The sequence below is a fragment of the Lasioglossum baleicum genome, chromosome 15 (genome assembly GCF_051020765.1).
Source record: "Lasioglossum baleicum chromosome 15, iyLasBale1, whole genome shotgun sequence".
Classification (NCBI taxonomy): domain Eukaryota; kingdom Metazoa; phylum Arthropoda; class Insecta; order Hymenoptera; family Halictidae; genus Lasioglossum; species Lasioglossum baleicum.
Genome location: NC_134943.1, coordinates 10,264,663 through 10,288,179, shown reverse-complemented (window position 1 = coordinate 10,288,179; position 23,517 = coordinate 10,264,663). Strand labels below are relative to the sequence as shown.

The following is a 23,517-nucleotide window of genomic DNA, read 5'->3' as shown; positions in this document are numbered from 1 at the left end:
CTTCCGTGGCCTCCCGCGGTATTGAATCGAGAAACAGTCGATTCAACCCGTAATCGCTGCGGTAACTCGCTCCGAGCGGTGCTTAGATCACACGTGTCGCAAGAAACCGTCTGTTGAGACAAATTGATCGCGCGATCAACGTGAAAGCTGCTCGAACGTGCGCTCGTTCCCCTCGGATCCCCAGCGAAAATACATTTGGTACGACGTCTTCTTGGACGCGTGAATGGTCGACGTTTGCGGTCTGATGGAAATTGAAACAGCATTCTTGATCACTGAGAGGGAAACGTCTATTTTGTAGATGTCTCGCAGATCATGTCGAGGAGCAGGAACTGGGACGAGTTGCAGTATGTTTGGACCGAGTGGAGGCGACGCAGTGGGATGAGGATTAAGGATCTTTATCAGCAGCTTGTTACCTTGAACAATGAAGCTGCGAGGTTGAACAGTACGTTTCATTATGGTTCAATCACATTTTCAAAAACTCGACAGAAAGATGCTGAGAATGATTTTTCTCACAGATTTCACGGACGCAGCTGAATATTGGATGTTCCCCTATGAGAGTCCAAACTTCCAGGAGGATGTTGAACAAGTGTGGGAAATGATCAGACCACTATACGAGGAATTGCATGCGTATGTCAGAAGGAAGCTGCGGGATCTGTATGGACCTGAGAAGATCGGCGCTCATGCTCCACTTCCGGCTCACATTCTCGGTGAAAATTTAGAATCTCTAATCTGGAACACTGAATTCGTGTAGAAAATATTCATTATCAATTTTTAATCTGCAACACTGAATTTGTGTAGAAAATATCTGCTGTCAATTTTCAGAAAATATTTACTGTCAACTTTTAATCTAGAACACTGAATTTGTGTAGAACATAATTACTGTGAACTTTTAATCTAGAATACTGAATATGTGTAAGAAAATATTTGATGTCAATTTTTCATGTACCTCAATCGGATTTTTATAGGGAACATATGGGGCCAGAGCTGGACGAACATAATAGACGTGACACTGCCATACCCAGGAAAGATTTACCTGGACGTGACGCAGGAAATGCAACAGCAGGTACCACGGAGCAAAATTATATAATCGTTATCATGAGAACGTGCCTTCGACAGACTAATGAATGCAGCTCGCTTTATAAGCATTGTTCTCAAGTGGAATCGAAAGTAACGCGTTACAATGTTGTTATAACTATTCGAAAGCTACATTACGAGGACGAGGGGAAGAAGATTCGAGAAATACTGAAACGCTTCGCTCACTTGTTTCTTTCTCTTTATTGTTCATTGTGAGCGAGGAATTTATTACGCACCGACACGAAACTTTGAACCCTTGGGATTATTAATCGGCGAAATCCGCACACGCAAAACCCATCCAATTAACTCATCATGTTCAATTCTACTACATGTATTTCACTGCCTTTCTCTTCATCAACTGCTGAAATATTCAAGAATTTATCTTTGCGTTTTCTATTCGACTCTGGCGAATATTAAAGTTCTTAGAAAAGTATATTAGAGAAGCGTAAACTCTTCATTCAATGTCTTATTCATGAATTTGCGTATAGAATTTTGTTATTCGAATTGAATTCTTCAAAGAAACACAAGTTTGATTAAGTGCTTCAGTACTGAAGAATTCATCTGTAGAATTGTCTATTCAATTTTGGGAACAAAATAGCTGAATTCTTTAGAGAAATTAGTGAGAACACTTCGTTAGAGTTTCTACAATTTTCTATTGAAGGTGTAAAGGCACCAGTGATTGACTTCGTATCAGTGGTTAACCATTTTTCAGGAAAACATGAAATATAATGTTTCTGGACGTGATAAATATAGTTTCACATATTAATTAAGGACAAGCAAACCACGAAACATTCACCAACTCTATTCCCAAATTAGATTTTACATAGTATTAACTTCTGTTCATTTCTATTTGCAATTTTTACTAATTGTTGCAAGTAAATTAGTAGTTTTTTCGTCTTCAAGGATGGTCGACTTCTGACACAATTATTGAATTTACAAAAATGCCTTTCAAGAAATTCAAGCAGCATTATCACGCATTTTCTCACGCAGAGAATTTTTCTTAACTGGTCAACTATTGGTGCCTTTACCTTAATTTTGGGCAAGGGTAATTTTTACCCTTTGAAACAGAATAACTTTTTTATAATTGTACCAAACGGTCTGATTTTTCATAATCAATTAGAAGCATTGGTTTACTAAATGATGTGCAAAATAAAAACTTCAAAAAATTATAATTTACAAGGTTACATGCAAAAATAAAAAAGGCATTTTTTAAAACTTTTTTTTGGGCCCTTAATTATTTTTGCATGTAACCTTGTAAATTATAATTTTTGGAAAATCTTTTTTGCATATCATTTCGTAAACCAATGCTTCTAATTGATTATAAAAAATCAGGTCGCGTTTGGTACAATTATAAAAACGTTATTCTGTTTTAAAAGATGTACGAATATTTTCGTCCTTCACTGTAAATGATCTTTCCAAACATACTGAAATGCCAGTGTTTGAGAATTGGTTTGAAAGAATTAATTTTGACTCACCTAAAAGTGACGAGGAGTTATTAACATTGACGTAAATGATGACAGGGTTACACGCCGATCGAGATGTTCAGGATAGCAGAAGAGTTCTACCTGTCCTTGAACCTGAGCGTGCTGCCACCGGAGTTCTGGGGCGGTAGCATAATCACCGACCCCGGCGATCGGCCTCTGATCTGCCAAGCTTCCGCATGGGACTTCTGCAACCGCATAGATTACAGGTAACGCCATGCAATCGAATTACTCGAGCCTTTACACGCGAGACGACGAGAGATAATTGGCTGCCCCTCTCCTCTCCTCCCCCAATGGTCGTCTTAATTGGCTCTGGTTCTCGCGCGCAGGATCAAGATGTGTACCAAGGTCACCATGAAGGACTTGATCACGGTACACCACGAGATGGCCCACATTCAGTACTTCTTACGGTACAGTGGTCATGCCCGGGAATTCAGGGACGGCGCTAATCCAGGTACGATGATTTACAATCCCGCTACCTGCTTCTTCGGACTTAATTAACTCTTCCGGTGCGTCGGCTCCTCGTGATAATGCTAATACGACGCCACAACGGTGAAACTACGATCGAGAGATAACGGATCAATTTTCACAGGATCTTCAAGCTAGGAAGACTGGCAAAGCATTCCGATTGTTTATGGCTACCGTCGACTAGTAATGAAATCAAATTAAGTTTCTTTTTCGTGTTTCATTTCGAATATAGTGGCTGCGGTATGAGAGCGTGAAAATACCGTCTGCGATTTTTCCAGAGGGAATTTATCGTTTCAATAAGGAAGTCTGCTGGATTCTCGGTTAACACGTGGTTCACGAGATTACTGTTCTTTTGAATTTTTGTATTGAGGTGTTACTGCAAGACTTAGGGTTGGGAATTTTTTGTAGGAAAACTTGTGGACATTTTTTGAAAAATTTCACTGGGTTTTATAGAGCACATATTCAGCAACAGCCTCTAATTTTTTGTCTGAAAAAAACAAAAGAAGATACACTCGACTTTCGAAGATGAGAAATTCCAACATTATTAATAAATGGCTTTTTAAATGACGTAAATAAAATTGGCGAAAATAGATAAATTATGAGAAACCACATTTGAACAAAGAATGAAGTATAGAACAGAACCGTGTGAATTATTTTTACGAAGCTAGCCGATGGTTGCACGTTAAAAAGCGGACGTGTTAAATAGTCTCGGCATATTTTCTAACAATCAGCCAAGCCGGGAGAATTAATTGGAGACCGTGTTCGTGTGTAAATCAGAAAGTGGTTTATTAAAAGGGGAAGACACCTGGATTAATGGAAACATCGGGACAGAGCGTAGTTGGCACGTGAAAGAAACGACGGACGACGTTCGCCGGTTACGTAAGCGTGGCCGTCCGACTTCCGGTAGGCGGTCCGAGCCGCGAGACTTTTACGAGTAATAGCATGAAAGCGAGAGTGAGAGCGAGAGTGAGAGCGAGAGCGACACGCTCCAGGTGGATTCGCGGCGGGTACGAGCTGGATGTGCGAGTACTCTCGACAGGCCGTACGGGAGATCGTTAAAATATTTTTATTATGGTATAATCGCGCTTTCACCGTTCCGCGCCGGCCGCCGGTCGTTCGCCTCGACGAAGTTCGCAACCAGATGAACAAATCTTCGACCGGTGCATCCGACCTTGCCGGACGCACTTTACGGAATGCCGTAAACGGTGCATTTCTCTCGTCTGGGGCCGCGAAAACGATCCCAGACGCTGCTGGGCACCATACAACAATTAAACTGCCGACCTTTATCCGCTTACTGCAACTACAAATCTTCCGAATGCCAACTAACGTCTATCGTTACACTAAACATACCATTACGAGTCCATTGGTTGACTTTCCGTGGTCTTTCCGTGATCTTTCCGTGGAAAATAATAGAACTAATTTAAAAGAACATTTTAGTGTTCCAATAATGAGTTTCTACTTTCTTCTCGAATAAAGTGAAGGGATGAACATTGAAAAATGGACGCGATCCACTTGAAACAGTTACGCAGCTACGAGGTTAATGAAATTCGTGTAGCCAGTTCCTCCACGTTCTCGAATTTATCCTCGCAAGAAAAGAAAGCGATTATGCACGCGGACAGATGCTAATCCAGTCGCTCTTTCGCGTGGTACAGATGATTTTTCTTACCATCGGTCTTCAGGCAGTAATTACGACAGAGTCTGGTTTTCTTGCTGCGCCGTTTCGAAACTGATCGAACGAAGTTACACGATCATCAGGTTTTTAGCAACTGGCTGCGCGAGCACAGGCGGCTACCACATGTTTCACCCATCAGGCGTGAAAGAGCTGTATGCCTTATGCTTCCGCGAGCCTGATCGAATTCGTCCGTTTAATTAACGATTACTTTCCCCGTTCGATGCCGGGGACTGACAGATACAAGTGTAGCGCGCGGAGTTAGGCGAACGTACGCCTTTCTTGCGGCTGTCCACAGTAATCCCACCACGCTTCATTGCTTTGTATTACCAGGACCCGTGATATAATCGATCGGATTCCACTTGCGATTATGTAACGGCGCTTCGCAACGGTTTTTAGCCGAAGCAGCCGAGACCCTGGACCCGATTCCATTGTTCTAATTGGCGATTATTATGCCGCAGGTTTCCACGAGGCAGTGGGCGAGGCAATTGCCCTGAGCGTCACCACGCCTAAGCATCTGCAGACTCTGGGATTAGGGAACAAGTACATCGACGAGTCCACGGCGGACATTAACTACTTATTCACCCTGGCGATGGATAAATTGGTGATGCTGCCATTCAGCATAGCCATGGACAGATGGAGGTGGGACGTATTCCGCGGTTATATCAACAGAGAGGACTATAATTGCCATTGGCATCGTCTGATGGAACAATACGCCGGAACGAAACCTCCCGTGCTTAGATCCGAAGACGATTTTGATCCTGGATCCAAGTACCACATCCCTGCGAACATTCCCTACATCCGGTGAGTACATTCATCTGTTTTTATAGGGATTTCGATGGAGAATTCTCTTCGGGCATGCTCGGAGAGACTCGAAGGAATTTGCGTACGCCGTGAATTCGAGGAACTAGCTGTGTTTCACTTGGAATATTCAACGTTATGGCTCGTTGATCGCATACCATGATTTTCCAATTGATTTTTTGCGAAGGCCATAAAATAGTCAAGTGACTTTGAATAGCTCTATCGGTGCCAAGAATGTGGGAGTATTTTCTAGGCTGCTGGCTTGATCGAGAGATCGATGGATCGGGTTCTCCGTTAACCGCGATCCTGGATCCTGGTTTCACCCGAACAGTTCCTAATTCTGTGCGTAGCAGTGCCGCCAGAATCGACCAAGACTGGTCGATTTTTCCTCTCATCCTTTTCCCCCTCCACTATCCCATTCCAGCACCCAGAGAGGGGGTAAACTGTATTCCCCTCGATTTCCCCGATCTGGCGGCACATAGTACAGTAAATTTTCTATAGACGCGAAGGCCTCGGGGGATTTCTTCGCATCTATCGCATATGGGTGCCTATTTTTTGAGCTTCAAAGGCCGAGTCGAACGTAGAGAAGGATCCAAAGGCCGAGCCGAACGTAGAGAAGGACAGCGCGTGAAAAGAGAGACCACGGCAACTGTCGATGCGACATCAAGTCTCTTTCTTTCTGATGCGCTGTCCTTCCTTGCGTTCGAAACTCTCATCATCAATTAAACCACTAAATACAGTTAAAATTATATCGTGTTTAGTATCATTTTTCATTAGAAAAATGCCAGGAATATGTTGCTGATAGTTCCATAAAAAAAATAATGAAAAATAAAGAAGATTAAATATTTGTGTTACATTGTGAGGACACGCGGGCCTTTGAACTGTGTCGACGACTGCGACTCACCGCGTCGAATTAGTAGTGGTTCACACCGATATACCCGAGCCGAGGTTAGATTACTACAGTGGAGGGGATATTTTTTTTGCGTTTATCGTGTTCTGCCTTTTTGCGTCAATTGAGACATTACTGTGCTGTGTATGAAAAGGCGTAAAGCGGCCTCAAGCTTTAAAATAAGTACTATAAAATTCCATTTCAATATTTCCTCTTTGCGTTTCTCTCGAGAACAAATTCCTTCTCAATATATTCCTTGCAATCGTTCATATAGGGTTACTGCTACTTTTTTTTAACGAAATTAGAAATTAGTGTTTTATGCAGATTATGATGCTGAAGTGTGCAGGTTATTTATTTAGTTGTGGTTAAGCGCAATGGTTCAAATAATTCTGAACGTCGATGTACCTGTACCTGTCGCTTTCATTTGCAATAAAATTGGACTGCCGAATTTCGTTCATAAACGACTTTTGAACGTGAATGTACCGCTCACTCTGTAATATCACTTTCATTTGGAATAAAATCGTACTGCCGAATTTCGTCGATAAATGACATAAGCACTCCAGATTACACCATCTCTTTCCGTCAGCAGCTAGCAAGGGAGAAAGCTTCTTCCTCCCGAAGTCGAGGACGTCGAATTTTTCGGGTGCCTCGATAAGATCGGATCGGATGCGTTACGTGTGCACGAATCGGATGAAAGTTACCCTCTCTCTCACTCCCCTATCGGCGGCTAATTACCGGCCAGGTTTTTGTTGCGCTAATTACGGCGGAGCGTGCTTCCGCGTTTTGCGGATTCGAGGGAATCGGCGCGCTACGGATCGCGCACGTTACTTTACTTTCGAATTTTCCTGGGAAGCCGGCTGGTCACGGGCGTAACGTCGCCGTAACATCGCGGAAAGCGCGATGGAAGATGATATCGATACCGCGTGTAATGGGCTATTTGGCGAGTGACTGTGTGGAATCGTTACGAAACAACGATCAAACAGCAATCATGGCCTTGATTCGACCTAACGGAATAGAACCCGCTATGCGAACAGTAGGAAACGAAACACGGAAGCTCGGTAATCCACGAACGAAACTCTTACGGTCGATCAGACCCAGCATCGAGACGAAGATTAGGATCGGGATAGAGTTCAGGATTGCGAGGGGTATCACCCAGGTGTTCAGAAGAGACTTGTCTGGATTTTGCTCTTTGGTTTTATTAGAAAGAAGCGAAAGACACAATGGTACATTGGGTGTGCTCGTCGCGCCACGAGTCGCACCGGATCTTTGTACAGTACATGTATACAGTGGTTCTTAGGTACTCAGGTATCAAAATGTATCAAAAAGGTACTAGCATCTAATTCGCCGACCGCCATCGAGGAAGAAGATCGGCGGTAGATCGTTCGTCTCACCCGGTTTTCCCAGTGCAGCGTTTGTCTTCGAGTATACGATCATGCGAACGAATACGTCCTCCGGCTGCGTCAGGAGCGAAGGAGGAGGCCCAGTGTAGGCCAGCACGGTCGGGTACCCGTCAAGCAGGGTCGCGGGTATTTAAAAATGCTCTCCGTAACTGGACCCGCCGTAACTGGACCCACCGTAACTAGAGCCGCCGTAATCACCCCCTTCGTACCCGCCTCCACCGCCGCCGCCGCCGCCGTGGTCGCTGTGGATGTGAACGGGCACGGGTACTTTGACCGGGTAGGGTACGGGTTTAGCGACTGGTACGGGTACGGGTTTCGCGACCGAGACGGGTACGGGCCGCTCTACGGGAACTTTGACCGCGTACGGCACCGGATGCTCGACCGGGACGGGTACGTGCTTCTCGACTGGGTATGGGGCGGGTACGGGCACCTTGACTTCAACGGGCACCGGCTTCTCGACGGGTACGCCGACTGGCCTCTCCACGTGGACCTTTACTGGATAGGGCACCGGCTTCTCCACAGGAACCGGAACGTGTTTTTCGACCGGAACCGGGTACGGTTTCGGTACGTGGACCGGGTAAGGTCGCTCGATGGGTACGTTCACCGGGTACGGGACCGGTTTCTCCACTGGGAACGGTTGCGGAACGTGTTCCAAGACCTTCACTGGGTAGGGAACAGGCTTCTCGATCGGGTACGGCTGTGGGACGGGTACCTTCACCGGGTACGGGACCTTCTTCTCCACCGGGTACGGCTGAGGCACGTATACCTTGTAGGGAACTGGTCGCTCCACTGGAACTTGCACTGGGTATGGAATCTTCTTCTCGACTGGGTACGGTTGTGGTATGTGGACGGGTACTTTGACCACCACCTTCACGGGCACGGGTATCTTCTTTTCCACTGGGTACGGCTGAGGTACGGCGACTTTGACCGGGTACGGTATCTCCTTCTCCACTGGGTAGTGGACCTTCTTCTCCACTGGGTACGGTACCTTCACGCTCTTCTCGATCGTGATTATTTTCACCTTCCCGTGGCCCTCTTCGTACCCACCGCCGTAACCGCCTCCGTATCCGCCACCGTAATCGCCGCCACCGCCGCCTCCACCGCCCCCACCGTATTCTTCACCGCCACCGCCATAATCACCGCCCTCGTAGCTGCCCTCCAGGCCACTGAGACCGCGTTTCTCCTGCTTTTTCTCGGCGGTGGACTCTTCCTTCGAATCCGCCGACTTCGTGGTCTCGGACTCGCAGTGCCCTGCGGCCAGCAGGCCCAGGAATAACAAGGGAATCTGCAAGGAATCGGATTAGCTTCCTATTTCTAAAAATGTTTCAATTGTGCTTGATACTTTATCTATGAGAAGTTTAGCAATCTCTCGGGGAAGATGTTCATTTTTATACTTTTTTCCAGAACGGAAGGCAACCATGAAAAATATCAGGAAGACTAAATCATTTTCAGGTTATTGGAACATTCGAAGGATCGATAGAAGCCTGAATGGCTCTGCGGCAGTATTCAGCCTGTCGGTGATCGACTAAAAACGTTAATGCTATTGACAGATTGATTAAGAAATTCGAAATCTGCGAATCATGGATTATGCGACTTTATTAAATAACCATTATGTGTTAACTTAGTTAGTGTGTTGACTCGAAGTTGCCAGGACTTCTATCGTTACGTTAGCACAGAGTTGTAATCGCGAACTATCAACTGTTTACATCAACTCCAATAAAAGGATCAACATTTATCTAAAAGAAGTAGTTTCAAAAATGTATAAAAGAATTCGAAGAATCTACTCAGGGCTTGAATGAAATCGTCCGAAACGTCAGAAATTCCTGCCACAAAGAACTTGATCTTGGCGTCTCTAACGTGACACAGCTACCTTTCAACGACACGTATCAATTTCCGAATATTCTGTCGGCTCAATCGCGCTACTCGGTAGCTGACAAATGTGTCCGACCCGGAAACGCGGAACGAACTCGGAATGGATGAGGGTTTCTTCGATCGGAGTCGGTACTCACCAAAATTTTCATGTCAGAGAGGCACTCCGATATCTGGTCGAAGTCCAGACTTTACTGGATACTTCCCCCCAAGACGCCACCGATTTTATAGTCCGCTTTCCCCCGTCGGTTCATCGTGAGCAAGCGAGCGAGCGAGCTAGCCAGCCCCCCTGTGTGTACGTTCGCGGAAAAGTGAAACACGGTGTGCCGTAAAGGCGTCTCGGCCGTTCGATCAACACGCTCGCGACGCTGTTGCATTTTTCTGGATACGATGTGCCTCGGTGTGTGCCCCACGTCCACGTTCGTTCCATAACCGGGCCCACTGGCGTAGACGACGCCCGAATCCTCTTCCAGGGTGAAAGGAAAACGCTGGCTTTTGCTGGCGGAAGCCCGCAGCGAGTTACTCACGCGTCGGAACGCGGAGAGCTCGATACGGACCCAGGCGTTGCATTGATTCGTTGTTGTTACATTGATCGGCTAATGGATCCCTATTGGGATGAGGAATCGAACCAGTACGTTGCCAGTTGCATCACTTCATTTCTAAAACCAGCATTGTTTTCATTCGCGACTTGCGTCGGAGGTATTCTCGGTGTTATTAGTCTCCGAGTTGTGCAAAGGTGCTGCAAGCTAGAAAATTAGTCACGATATATCTGTGGTTGCCAGGAAAAACGCCACACGTCACAATTTCAAAAAATTTCAGTTTATGGATTAATTGAGATTTATATCCTGATTTATATCCTGATCCCACAGGATAGGATTCACGTCTTTATCAGAAAAAAGTCATGAAAATAAATTCGAAAGGTGTAAAAACATAATGCAATTAAACCCATGTCCTATGGCAAAGCATTAGTGACCAAACCTTTAAACAGCAATATCTCGAATGTGAAATTATGTGACATGCGGCGTTCTTCCCGACAACCACAGATATTGGGTTGGCAAGAAAGTAATTTCGGTATTTTAAGGTGAAATAAAAAACCGAATTTCTTTACTCGAGCGATGAACTTTAATTGATAAAATATTTTCTGATTTATTCTTTTTGGCAAAAGAGCATCGAACAATAGGGAAAATATCTTATTCGTTAAAGTTCATTGCTTGAATAATAAAATTGGGCTCTATCTCACCTCAAAATACCGAAATTACTTTCTTGCCGACTCAATATTTGTGGTTGTAAAGAAAGACGCCGTATTTACCAGAAGAAAGTCACGAAAACAAATTCGAAAGGCTCAAAAAAGTAATGCGATTTGACCGATGTCCAATCAAAACTTTAAACGACAATATCTTAAAAGTGAAAGTATGCGAGATGCGGTGTTCTTACTTACAATGACAGGCATGATATCGGTGCATCATGTGACCTATAAGTATTATTTATTATTTATTATTTAGTATTTATTAGCACTTTGTCTCTCGGCTTTGGCGAGGACTTCCCTCTCATACAATTTTATATAACATATAACATAACGCAATACGTAATATAATCCTGTATAGTACAGTGTAACACAATATCGTGTGCTTTTTTATAAACGGACAGCAGATTTTGCGTCAGTACTAAAAACTGAACTGAAAATCGGTGGAGTTTCAAAATCGTTGAATTGGGTTACGTAAAAGCACTACACTACTAGCTGTTTAAGTTGTAATATCGTTGGGTAATCTCGAGATACTAAAAATTCGATTAAAAAATTAAGACGAGTTTCAATATCGCTGAATTGGATTACGTAAAAGTACTACACGTTAAATAATACTGCAAGTTGATTAACGCTAAACCTACCGAGGCTTACAAGTAACTGGGACATGTTCCCTTACGAAAATGACAAGATTGATTTTATTTAGACTTTGTGCAACTCCTATCGTAATATGTGCTCCATTAAAGATATCTATGCAATCATTTCTTATGAAATTATTTTTACTACATCAATAATCGTAAAATAAAAAATCTGGAACCAGTTATTTTGTGTTAAGTTAAGGATGTTCTGGAGGTATATAAAAACGCAACAGAATTTTTGAAAATTTTACAAGATACAATTCTTACTAAATTAATGCAATTACCAAAATTTGGGTTCGATTCACTGCACCGTTTAAAAATTATAGCAACTTAAAGTTTCCACATTTTAACACGTCTTTTTATGGAGAATTCATAAAATTCCACTTCAAACTCCAAAAACAATACACTCAAAAACAAAACTATACTCATGAATGGCTTTCATTGCCAATATATTGATGGATTTCGAATTTCTTGTACTTCTGTCTCCCATTGTACCTCCAGAACATCCTTAAGAGGACATGTAATAAGTTGAGTGGACGTTCTGGAATTGTTGGAGGAAAAATTGGCATCTGGATTGCGAAAAATCGGATTCTACGCCACTGCACAGGTAAATTCTGAGCACCCTGCACACGCAGGGCCCCGGGGCTGCTCTCTCTCTCGGCTCCTTCCATATTTCATAGTTTCTCGGCAGGACTATTGCCCCCTCCGTATCCGGTCCCCACGGAAGGACTTGGCGCGCGTGACCACGACGTTTCCAGTCCCGAGTCCTCTCGTCCGCGACCGAGAGTCCTTTGGTTCGACGGAGAGAGCTAGAGGAAGGAAGAGAGCTCAGGTGGGAGGGTGTTGGAAGAAAACGAAAACCGGAGAGTGAAAGAGAAGAAGGGAGAGTCCGTAGTGGTGGGGGAACGCGCTCGGACATACGATCTGCCGTGTCGGATGAAACTGCGCTCGAGATCGATCGCGTAGATCCGCGGCAACGCGTCGACGAACGTTAATTGCCCGGATGGATTAAGCTCGGTTCCCACCGGAACATTACCGCCGCGAACACAGTTTTCTTTCGGAGTCGTTAGGCGCGTGTTTTTTTGTTGCACTCGAATATGGGACTGCTCTCGACCAGCTGATCGATCGTTAACACCCGTCCGTGCAGTAATTACGGCACAGAATTCCATCTGGTGCCGTAATACATCCGATTATGCAGATCGCTCTAATGTAGTCGTTATGTTAATTGTTTCGCTGCTGCATCTATTATCTGCGGAGAACGTGGCTCGGCGATATGCGTGTTACGATATCGATTCGATGGAAAGCTTGTTGAAAGGTCGCGTCGAAATTTAATTGTCAGATCGAATATTTATGAATCCGCGGGATCCAGAGGATAAGCGATCGTTTAGCAGTATGGAACACCTGTTTCGAGGATGATTATTATCGTTGCGGAATTATTGAACGTGAGAAAGTAGCGAACACCAGTGAGAGTAGCGATCGTTCTAGCTGGGCCGCGATATTTCAATCGACGATGAAAAGGATCCTCGAGGCAGGAAGTCGGGATCTGTCGTTTCCCCGGCCGATAAATAATCGAGTCGATGCCAATCTGAGAAACCAGATGTTTTCATCGCGAGCTCTCGCATTCGCGTTCGCGATCTATTTCAACAAATTATTTTACTTTAGAAAATCATTAGCTGTAGAAGTTTATTATTTTATTGGTACAAAAAAATACATTTATATAAGAATGCTCTAAACAAGTACAATAAAAAATTGCCGCTCTAAATCACTCGGGAAGACCGGAAGCTGCGAATGATGGCGAAACGAATGGCCTTCGAGTCGGTCGATCCTCGGATAATCGATGAACGGCGAGCTCTGCTCTTCCTAAGATCAGGGAAAGCCGGCGGATTTGATTTTTTCCGGTCGCGTACGCAGAACGCGCTAGGAATTCTTGACCGTGAGGCCATTAATTCGAAGCCGCTTCGCTTCCTCGCAATTCACCGCGATTCTTTTGCGAAACGAGCGAACGGTTGTTGTATCGGCTCCGTGGGAAATGCACGGCAATCCGACCGTTCGCTTAATCACCGATCGGTGAGTTAATAAGGACGTGTCGGACAGGTTATGGTGGTATGCGCACAGATTTATTTTTGTCACGCGGAAACCGCTGTTGCCGCGGCTGTGATTTACAATCGATTGATCTGTGGCGGCCTAATTTCCTACAGGCGCCACAAGAGGGACAGGTAGTTGAGACCTTTCCCGCAAGTACTCGATTCCTCAATGATTTGTATATATACAGTCCTCAACCGCCTTCCGACATCCCAACCGTCTAAGGCAGGGCCCGCTAGATAGCCTTACTGATGAGTCCTCTAGCGGGCCTAGGACGAAACGCTCCTTCCTTTTTCCTCCTCTCTTTCAGATTGGTCGAGCTCCCTTTCCATCTTACATTAGCTCCCACATTGGTGACCCGCGACTTTAGAACACAAAAACGCAACACGGAGGACAACATGGAGCCTAGGAGGATATTTACGGGGGGATGAATACTACTACATACATCAATCGAGTGGGCATTCCTCGATAGGCTTGAAGACGCACCGTCTCGCCGTCTGATACACGATATTCATCATTCCCCCCCCCCCCCCACGATCAGTACCAATAACGACTAGTATCGTTATCTACTGGCAGGGGGGTGATGTGGCGGCCTAATTTCCTACAGGCGCCACAAGAGGGACAGGTAGTTGAGACCTTTCCCGCAAGTACTCGATTCCTCAATGATTTGTATATATACAGTCCTCAACCGCCTTCCGACATCCCAACCGTCTAAGGCAGGGCCCGCTAGATAGCCTTACTGATGAGTCCTCTAGCGGGCCTAGGACGAAACGCTCCTTCCTTTTTCCTCCTCTCTTTCAGATTGGTCGAGCTCCCTTTCCATCTTACATTAGCTCCCACAGATCGATGAGATGATTACAGGCGGTCGAGTGGAATTATATTGCTTCCGATAGAGTTCCCTTAATCTCTTTATTCAATCATGCAAACGCTCCAGAAATATATCGTCGGTCCGTTTTTTATGAAAATTGGGATTTCAGCTTCGCCTTGATAGGTACTTCAATTTCTACAATTTGAGGGTAATTTTTTGTTAACTGCTTTAATTACTGTCTACATATAAACATAGTTTGAAAGAATCTCAATTTTCAGGCTGCTCTTTACTTTACCGGACTCAAAATTCGTGCCTTTCTCCTATAAATTATGATGTATTTAGTATGTACTCCAGTAGATTTGTACCCGGGGCGGCTGCAGATCGAAGTTTCGATCCTGTAGGATCAATGGTTCAGGAGTTATGCTTGCTTAAAGCTGAGCAATCTGCAGTGTTTTTGACAGGTAAGGGCGCCGCCATATTGGTTTGTAGTGACGGTCGCGCGCCGCTTACCGAGCAGAATAATTAATTAGTTGTTTGGTGATTGGATCGGGGGGGGGGGGCAAGTCAAAAACTTGCCTGTCAAAAACACTGCAGATTGCTCAACTTTAAGCAAGCATAACTCCTGTACCATTGATCCTACAGGATCGAAACTTCGATCTGCAGCCGTCCCGCGTACTAATCTAAGAAAGGCACAAATATTGAGTCCGGTAAAGTAATGTTTACCCCAATTTTCATATGAGGCCGACGGTATGTGCCAAAAGTCTCTATAAAAAATCTAGATCCCTTTCTGACGAGTCCTGACAGGCCTCCTGCGAGGTCTGCTGGTCATCTTCTTCTTGTCACTGTCTCTAGTCTTCTTATCAGCCTTAGAATCCCTTCTCTCGTAAAACTCTTGATTGCCGATCCCGTTCCAATCCTGCTCCACAGGCACCGGCACCTGAACCCAGTAAGGGAAAGGTTTTTCCACAGGAATAGGCACAGGTTTCGGCATGAGAACTTCGTAGGGTCTATCTACTTGAACCCTAACCGGCACAGGGTATGGTCTCTGCACTTCTACCTCGACAGGCTTCTCAACAGTGTAAGGTTCAGGTTCAATTACCTCGACAGGAACAGGCACAGGTCTTTCTATAGGCACAGGATAGGGCGTATCAACTGCGACCTTGACCTTGACAGGGTAGGGTTTGGCTACAGGGACTGGATAAGGCTTGGCAACTTCCACTGGATAAGGTTTAGGCACAGGGACTGGGTAAGGTCGATGAACGACGACCTTGACAGGCACTGGGACCTTCTTCTCGACCTCGTAGGGCTCTGGTACCTTTACTGGGACCTTCACCTCGTAGGGCACGTGCTTGTCGACCATGTAAGGCTCGGGTATAGGCACTTTGACCTCGACTGGTATCTTCTTTTCAACGGTGTACGGTTGAGGGACCGGGACCTCCACCTTGTACGGCACTGGCCGGTCGACCTTGACCTCGTAAGGCACCTGCTTCTCCACTGTGTAGGGCTCCGGGACCTCGACAGGAACGTTGACGTACACCTTCACCGGGTAGGGCACCTTTTTCTCAACTGTGTAAGGCTGGGGCACTGGGACCTTCACTTCGTAGGGCACGTGTCTGAAATTTTACGTTGGTTATCATTGGACTGTGGGTCTTCATACAAAATAGAAATTGAGGAAAAGTTCGTTCAATGTTAAGTATACATGCCTGTACACGGGATAGGGGACCTTCTTCTCGACGGTGACAGGCACCGGAACCTTCTTTTCTATAGTCACAACCTTAGGCTTCTCCCATGGAGCCTCAGCTACCCAGTCGCTCCTGGGGTACCTTCTCCAGTCATCATCGACTTTGCTCCTCCAGCCGAATGGTTTCGATCTGTGACGTTTAGGGAACCTTCGCCAATCGTCAGTGTCGTCTTCTTGATCCCTGGCGTCCGTTGAAGGCGAATAGCGACCGGAGAATCTCTCGTTGCCCCTCGAATTCTCTCGCTGAGCTGGTTTCCGGACGCTCGAGTATGAATCGCGAACTGTTTTGGACTCTGTGGTTGAATTCCCACTTTCCAGAGCCTTCTCCACGGCCCTTTCCGCTGCCCTTTCCGCTGCTTTCTCTACTGCCAGCTCTGCTGCCCTTTCTAGGTCCTCTTTGCGCGTTGCGGAGCAAGTTAGGGCGACTGAGAGGCAGAGGAAGGCGATTATGCTGGGCTGCTGATGATGAGAGACACAGAAAAATGTTAAATAGAAGTTAGGGAACGTTTGAAGTATTATGGTACCAACCAGGCGTCTCATGGCGAGATGTTTCCAGGCGATGGATCAAGATGCACTGAAACCAAACGGATAAGTGCACCAGTATTATTTATATACCGTGGACGACTTTCGCCTGTACAACCAGCTTGGACATTTATAGGCGTGCGCCGCCTACTTCGCGACAATTATCCACGGTCAACCGAACGGTCATTGTTTTTCACAGATAATTGGTTTAAAGCTATCCACCACGGAAGCGACAACCTGGACCATTCATTATTCGACTCGTAAAACAAGCCACGAAGAAACTTCTAGTTTCACGCAGTCCGTCGAACCGCGCTTGGCTGGAGGGAGTTATGGCTTTTGTTGAGCAACCAACGCATACCGGGATACGCTAATCAACAGACCGCGGATCTTTATGCAAAATGAAAATGTTCTATTGGGAGTACAAACAAGTCTCCGCCGTTTTTCATCTTAAATTGGGCATTTGTTGCGGAAGAACGGCACCTTGTGTTTTATTCAAAGTATTGTCGCTGGCCACTATTTTTTCTCATCTTTCTGGCAGCGTCCGGATACCGCGTCGGAAGAACGCTTCGTCTTTTGACGCTATCCATGAATCGACCCGATTTTTGGTATCTTCGTATGATGCGAAGTGCTACTCAGGCCATGCGTCATCGATCGAAACATGTAGTAATCAGAAGGAGCAATGTCTGGTGAATACGGCGGGTGGTGTAAAACTTCCCAATTAAGTGTTTCCAAGTAGGTTTTGGTCGGCGCGGCGCCGCAACATGAGGACGAGCATTATCATGCAGAAGAATGATTTTGTCGTGTCTGGAGTAATAATGGGCGCGTTTTTCCTCGAGTGCTCGGCTCAATCTCATCAATTGAGTTCGGTAGGGGGCCCCAGTGATGGTTTCATTCGGTTTGAGCAACTCGTAATATACGACACCAAGCTGGTCTCACCAAATACACAACACAAGTTTTTTCCATGAATATTCGGCTTGGCTATCGATGTTGAAGCATGGCCAGGTGGTTCCCATGATTTCTTCTTCTTCAGCATTTCACAAGTGGACAATCGGCGTTCAATGTTTCTCGGCGTCGTCAGTTCATATGGAACCCAATGTCCTTGCTTTTGAATCATTCCAAATGATTTTAAACGATGTGAAATCGCTTGTTGAGTCACTGATAATGCAAGTGCAAGTTGTCCTTGCGCTTGGCACGAATCTTCATTCAATAATGCTTCCAATTCCGCGTCTTCGTACACTTTCGGCCTTTCACTACGTTCTTTGTCTTCGACATCAAATTCACTGTTCTTAAACTTTTGAAACCACTCGCGACAACTTCTCTCACTTAATGCAGCCTTGCCATATGCTTCTACAAGCAATCGATGCGCCTCAGCTGCAGATTTCTTCAAATTAAAGAAGTAAATCAGAACTTCCTGCAAACGATGTTTATTCGGCTCAAAACTCGACATTTTCGCACGGAAAGAAATATACGACGCTGATACACAATCGCTGATATTTCGAGGTTGTGTTGTTGACAAATGTGCAATCTTACGATACGACGTTTTACATCTGACCCTAGCCGCCATAACTTACTGGTTGCACTATTCTACTACTACTACTACTAATATACTACTACTAATCGCGAGGTACTGATCTGGAAAAATTGGAGAATCGAGTCCAGGAATTAGTTCAGGAATGGAATTCGCGTCCATGAACTCGGCAAAACCGCGGACAATCGCGTTCAAGCGTATTTCACGGGACAACCATCGGTTGCCACTTGGTTCTAGCCCATTAATTTCATGAAAAGCCTGCTGGAACAGCGACTCTGTGTACGTTTGACAGATGAAAGCGAATGGCCACTTTCCATAGGCGATCGTAAAACCAGGCGGACCTCGCACCACCACGGGGACGCGTTTTTCGTGGGAAACGTTTGTTCCCGAACAATTCGAAGTTCCTTCGTGGGGAATCGCAAACGAACCGCCTGCCTGATACAAGCCTTGTTTCTCCGTGACAATTTGTTCCTAGTTAGCGAATAAACATCAACCATGAAATCTTCTCACGTAGCATCGGTTGATCCAATTCCTCGTCGATCAACCGAGAGCCACCCAGTTTCTCGTGTAAGTTCAGTGAAACCGAGACCGGTATAAAAGTTCTCTCCAGCGGTTTCGCCATTTTCGAAGCTGCCACTTTCTTCCTAGAGTTCGCCGGTCCGGTCAGAAACTGTTACATCCAGTTCGCGGTTTTCTATTTGCACAGTGACACGGTTTCGAGGGAAAAAAGCCGAAGAACCAGATACCGCGAGTCGGAATAAATTTGTTGGATTATTAAGTAACGAACGGGATACGGGTGTGGGTCTCGAGGGCTGTGCGGAGCTGTGAGGAAGCTGTGTTGTCAGTATTCAACTCGTAAAATTAAAAACAACTATCAGAAAACAATAAAGATTCGAAGGCACATTTTTTGATATCGTGGAAGATTAATTTTTGGAAATTGAATGGAAGTAACGGTGACAATAGAAAGTGGGTAAGCTGCATGAAGACCCGAGAAAATTACATAGTGATAGTGTGTTTGGTTAGGCTACAAGAGCCCGGAGATTTCAACGCTCGCATAAGCGATGTCATGCGACGCTGGAGACTTGAACACTCGCGTAAACGGTGTCACGCGATTCCTATACCGGATAAAATTCATAACTCTGTTAATTGTACATTATCACGCTAAATTATTTATTTTAAATCTCCGTAGAGTATCTAAATTAGTATTTGAACCTTCAACAACGAAATAAACTGCATTCATGCTGGACTAGTGAATGTACCCATCTGAATTCGCGTTAATAGCTAAAATCGCGTTAAAAACATTAATTGTCCGCGTTCTCGAGAGCAAGAATCGATTATGTAGAATGTAGAAAGTCAGGATCAAGGCTAGAAGACACGTCGCCCTGATGCGTCTGGCTTGCCAGAATCAATTACGGAACGATCTGTCGCGACGCAATTACGACCGGGTCGAGGAGAAACGTGACTGGAATGTGGCTTTTCGATTTCGCCGTGCTCGTCTATCTCAGTTGCACATTCCGGGAACATCAAGTTTCCACAGTGCTCTATGATTTTTCCTTTCGACCATCGCCATATAAGACGTCCCTTCATTCAGAGCTTTCTTAATCTTTTCGATCAAGAATGGATCAAAGCAGACCGACGAATTAAATTACAGGAAATAATGGATCCTTTCGATTTCTTGGAAAGGCATTTATTTCAACATTGTACAACCTCTCGCGGAGTTCCCGCAGACTAGAACGGGAACTTTCGCAGTCGATATTGGCTGCAGTTCGCTGCAATTCTCTGTACTGATGCATTTCACCGCAGCTGGTTTCAACGCCACTCAGATGGCGTTAGTAACTCCCAAAGTGAATAAATATTGGGAACAGGGGTTAAGTAAATATGTATTTCTTCGTTTGATAGTTTTAATGAATAGCAAACAATATTTCTGAGATACTTCTGGTGTCTTACTCGATGTCTCGCTTCTTCATTCCTACCTTAGAAACATAAAATCCGCAGTATATAAATAACCGACGATCGCAGCGAACAACATTAACAACCACCGCGTCGTCGATCGGAGAACACTGTAAAACACCTTCATACATCTACAGTAGGTACTCGCTCGGGGCGCGGAAACGGGAAAGGAATCTCAGGAATTCTAATCAATCGCGTGAGATTTACTCCCCAATTAAACTATCAATTCCCCTAATTGTAAGCTACATTCCCCATCTTGAACAAAATGTTTGGTCACTTGATCACAGGCATTTCATCGGGAGTGCTACGAGCGAGAATCTACTACAGTAAATATTCGATGGACGCAAGGGCCTCGGGGAGGTTCGTTTGCATAGTTCGTAGAGGGACACTATTCTTTGCGCTTCAACGACCGAATTGAACGCAGAAAAGGACAGCGCCGTGTAAACAGAGACGGCGCGCGGCCGAAGCGCAGCAAAAAAAGCGTACCGATGAGACCGCTTCATGCAATAAATGAACCCGAGATCAGATTACGCGGCATGTTTATGTTTATACTGCTCGGACCAAGACAGCTCGAGCTTCGCGGTCCCTGCGGCGTTGCCCCGCAGGAGATATTTTTTTGCACCCAACGTGTAACACCTTCTTGCGTCCATAGAATATTTCCCATAGCCATCCCAGCAGCTAGATCTTCTGCCATGGATCCATCGCAAGAAATCACGCGTTTCCCCATCACGCTGCAAATTAATCCTATTCACCGCGCGAATTCATGGTACTCGACCGCGGAAGATTCGATCGCCGAGTCGCCCTCATGATCTGGAATGGGAACGGGTACTCTTACGGCGAAGGGTACAGGTTTCTCGACCGGGTAAGCAATGGGCCTGGTCACGTGTACCGGTACTGGTCTGTCGACGGGTATTTTCACCGGCACGGGTATCGGCTTCTCCACGGAATAAGGGACTTCCTTTTCCACGGGATAAGGCGCGGGTACCGAGACTTTGACCTTAACGGGTACGGGTTTATCGACGGGTACAGGTACTGGTCTTGGCACCTCGACCTTGACGGGTACAGGGACGGGTTTGTCAACCGGGTAGGGCACGGGTTTCGCAATGGGAACCGGATAGGGTTTCGCCACCGGAACTGGTACCGGTTGTTCAACTTCGATCTTCAGCGGGTAGTGCACAACCTTCTCGACCGGGTACGGTTGCGAAACGTGCACCGCTACCTTTACCGGTACCGGGATCTTGCGTTCGATGGGGAACGGCTCGGGTACCGGTACCTTGACTTCGTAGTGAACCTTCTTTTCGACTGGATATGGGTCTGGAACGTAAACCTTGAAGGGTACGGGACGGTCCACTGGGACCTGCACCGGATACGGTACTTCCTTGAACACGGGTACAGGCTTGGGAATCTTTACTGGCACCTTCACGAAAACCTTCACTGGATATGGGACCTTCTTTTCTACTGGGTACGGTTGTGGTACCGGTACTTTCACGGGGTAGGGAATGTTCTTCACCACCGGGTACGGGACGTTCTTGATGACCGGGTACGGCACTGCTACCTTCTTCACCACGGTTACCAGCTTGTGCACGTCTTCTTGTATGTGGTGACCTAGGACGTGGACATCGTGGGGAACGTCCAGAGATATTCCTGCTCCGTGGTCTGCAAGGAAGGATTCGTAGTTTCCGTCCAGGTGTTCGGATTTTACGGAGTCGCCTTCTAGGGAACCCACGTCCAGGTGGGACAGCTCTAGAGGCTCGTTGTACTGGTCCCCTGAAAGATTTAGTGGAAAATCAAGAAACATGTTATCTTCTTTGAGGATTGCTCTAGATATACGCACCGCGTTTCCCAACGGGTCTCATCGATCCCTTAGTGTTTCTCTGTGCAGTGCCATTAGTTCTCTTCTGCCAAGCAACACATTGCACGCTGTTTGGAGGTCTCCGTGTCCTCGGCTGGACAGCCTGTTGTTGGGTTTTCTTTTGTTGCGCAGCGAAACACGACAAGGTCGCGGCGGAAACCAAAAGAATCACCATGATGTTTCTCTGTAACAGTGATCATTACCACGGAATCGTTAACGCATTGCCCAAAAGAGACTGCTTCAATTTCTTCTATAACGTAACACTGTCATGATGAATATTATCAAGCATCAATTATTAACGAACACTCTCTACTTATTGCAGTCACATCCAAAAATCATTTAACCATTCGTAACCATTCATTATTGTTAACACATTACCCAATAGAGACTGCTTCAATTTCTTCTAGAACTAAAAGAGGATTTTCGAGCTTATCTACAACATGACACAGTCATGAAGAATATTATCAAGCATCAATTATATTAACGAACACTCTCTACTTATTACCGAATAGAGACAGCTTCAATTTCTTCTAGAACTAAAAGAGGATTTTCGAGCTTATCTACAACATGACACAGTCATGAAGAATATTATCAAGCATCAATTATATTAACGAACACTCTCTACTTATTACCGAATAGAGACAGCTTCAATTTCTTCTAGAACTAAAAGAGGATTTTCGAGCTTATCTACAACATGGCACAGTCATGAAGAATATTATCAAGCATCAATTATATTAACGAACACTCTCTACTTATTACCGAATAGAGACAGCTTCAATTTCTTCTAGAACTAAAAGAGGATTTTCGAGCTTATCTACAACATGACACAGTCATGAAGAATATTATCAAGCATCAATTATATTAACGAACACTCTCTACTTATTACCGAATAGAGACAGCTTCAATTTCTTCTAGAACTAAAAGAGGATTTTCGAGCTTATCTACAACATGACACAGTCATGAAGAATATTATCAAGCATCAATTATATTAACGAACACTCTCTACTTATTACCGAATAGAGACAGCTTCAATTTCTTCTAGAACAAAAAGAGGATTTTCGAGCTCCTCTACAACATGACACAGTCATGAAGAATATTATCAAGCATCAATTATATTAACGAACACTCTCTACTTATTACCGAATAGAGACTGCTTCAATTTCTTCTAGAACTAAAAGAGGATTTTCAAGTTTGTCTACAACATGACATATGAAGAATAATATTATCAAGCATCAATTATTAACGAACACTCTCTACTTATAACAGTCACTTCCTCATTTAACCATTTAACCATTCAACGGAAACACTGCACACGATCACTATCACACTGTTGGCCCAAGGACCACTGGATTCCTCCGGTTCTCCGCGACCATGACACCAGAGAGACGTACCGCGTAATTCATCCTGCGAGCCTTGGCGAACTGATCGGATCAGGGTCAAGGTGTATCGATCCGGTTTAAATGATCGAACGTCGAGCAATCGAAACCGAAAGCGAGTAAATCGGC

At 45.2% G+C, this 23,517-nt stretch overlaps 4 protein-coding genes across 5 annotated transcripts in view; 1 reads left to right on the top strand and 3 right to left on the bottom strand.

Annotated features, from left to right (window-relative positions):
- The window catches only part of Ance-3 (angiotensin-converting enzyme Ance-3), a 68,216-nt gene that overhangs the window by 11,319 nt on the left and 33,380 nt on the right, over positions 1-23,517 (top strand). For both annotated transcript variants that reach the window (XM_076438860.1, XM_076438861.1), the window contains exons 5-10: positions 299-442; positions 516-707; positions 966-1,063; positions 2,595-2,764; positions 2,885-3,009; positions 5,154-5,496. In XM_076438860.1, coding sequence (XP_076294975.1) covers positions 299-442; positions 516-707; positions 966-1,063; positions 2,595-2,764; positions 2,885-3,009; positions 5,154-5,496 — 1,072 coding nt within the window. The remainder of the gene's footprint in view (positions 1-298; positions 443-515; positions 708-965; positions 1,064-2,594; positions 2,765-2,884; positions 3,010-5,153; positions 5,497-23,517) is intronic.
- On the bottom strand, positions 7,554-9,950 carry LOC143216094 (uncharacterized). The gene is made up of 2 exons (XM_076438864.1): positions 9,792-9,950; positions 7,554-9,067 (listed from the first exon to the last, which is right to left on the bottom strand). The coding sequence occupies exons 1-2, from the start codon at positions 9,801-9,803 to the stop codon at positions 7,913-7,915; spliced, it is 1,167 nt and encodes a 388-aa protein (XP_076294979.1). The 5' UTR covers positions 9,804-9,950; the 3' UTR covers positions 7,554-7,912.
- Positions 15,030-16,788, bottom strand: LOC143216092 (uncharacterized). Its single transcript, XM_076438862.1, has 3 exons — positions 16,689-16,788; positions 16,123-16,619; positions 15,030-16,032 (listed from the first exon to the last, which is right to left on the bottom strand). Exons 1-3 carry the CDS (start codon positions 16,698-16,700, stop codon positions 15,195-15,197), a joined length of 1,347 nt encoding a protein of 448 aa, XP_076294977.1. The 5' UTR covers positions 16,701-16,788; the 3' UTR covers positions 15,030-15,194.
- LOC143216093 (uncharacterized) lies at positions 20,288-22,471 on the bottom strand. Its single transcript, XM_076438863.1, has 2 exons — positions 21,995-22,471; positions 20,288-21,927 (listed from the first exon to the last, which is right to left on the bottom strand). The coding sequence occupies exons 1-2, from the start codon at positions 22,185-22,187 to the stop codon at positions 20,909-20,911; spliced, it is 1,212 nt and encodes a 403-aa protein (XP_076294978.1). The 5' UTR covers positions 22,188-22,471; the 3' UTR covers positions 20,288-20,908.

What these genes read in the sequence shown, in the direction of transcription:
- LOC143216092 (XM_076438862.1), bottom strand. An exon ending in GTCCCCTATCCCGTGTACAG is followed by an intron (nt 16,033 to 16,122) that starts GCATGTATACTT and finishes GTAAAATTTCAG; the next exon opens with ACACGTGCCCTACGAAGTGA.
- LOC143216093 (XM_076438863.1), bottom strand. Translation starts at nt 22,187, where the DNA reads ATGGTGATTCTTTTGGTTTCCGCCGCGACCTTGTCGTGTTTCGCTGCG. An exon ending in GAGACCCGTTGGGAAACGCG is followed by an intron (nt 21,928 to 21,994) that starts GTGCGTATATCT and finishes TAAATCTTTCAG; the next exon opens with GGGACCAGTACAACGAGCCT.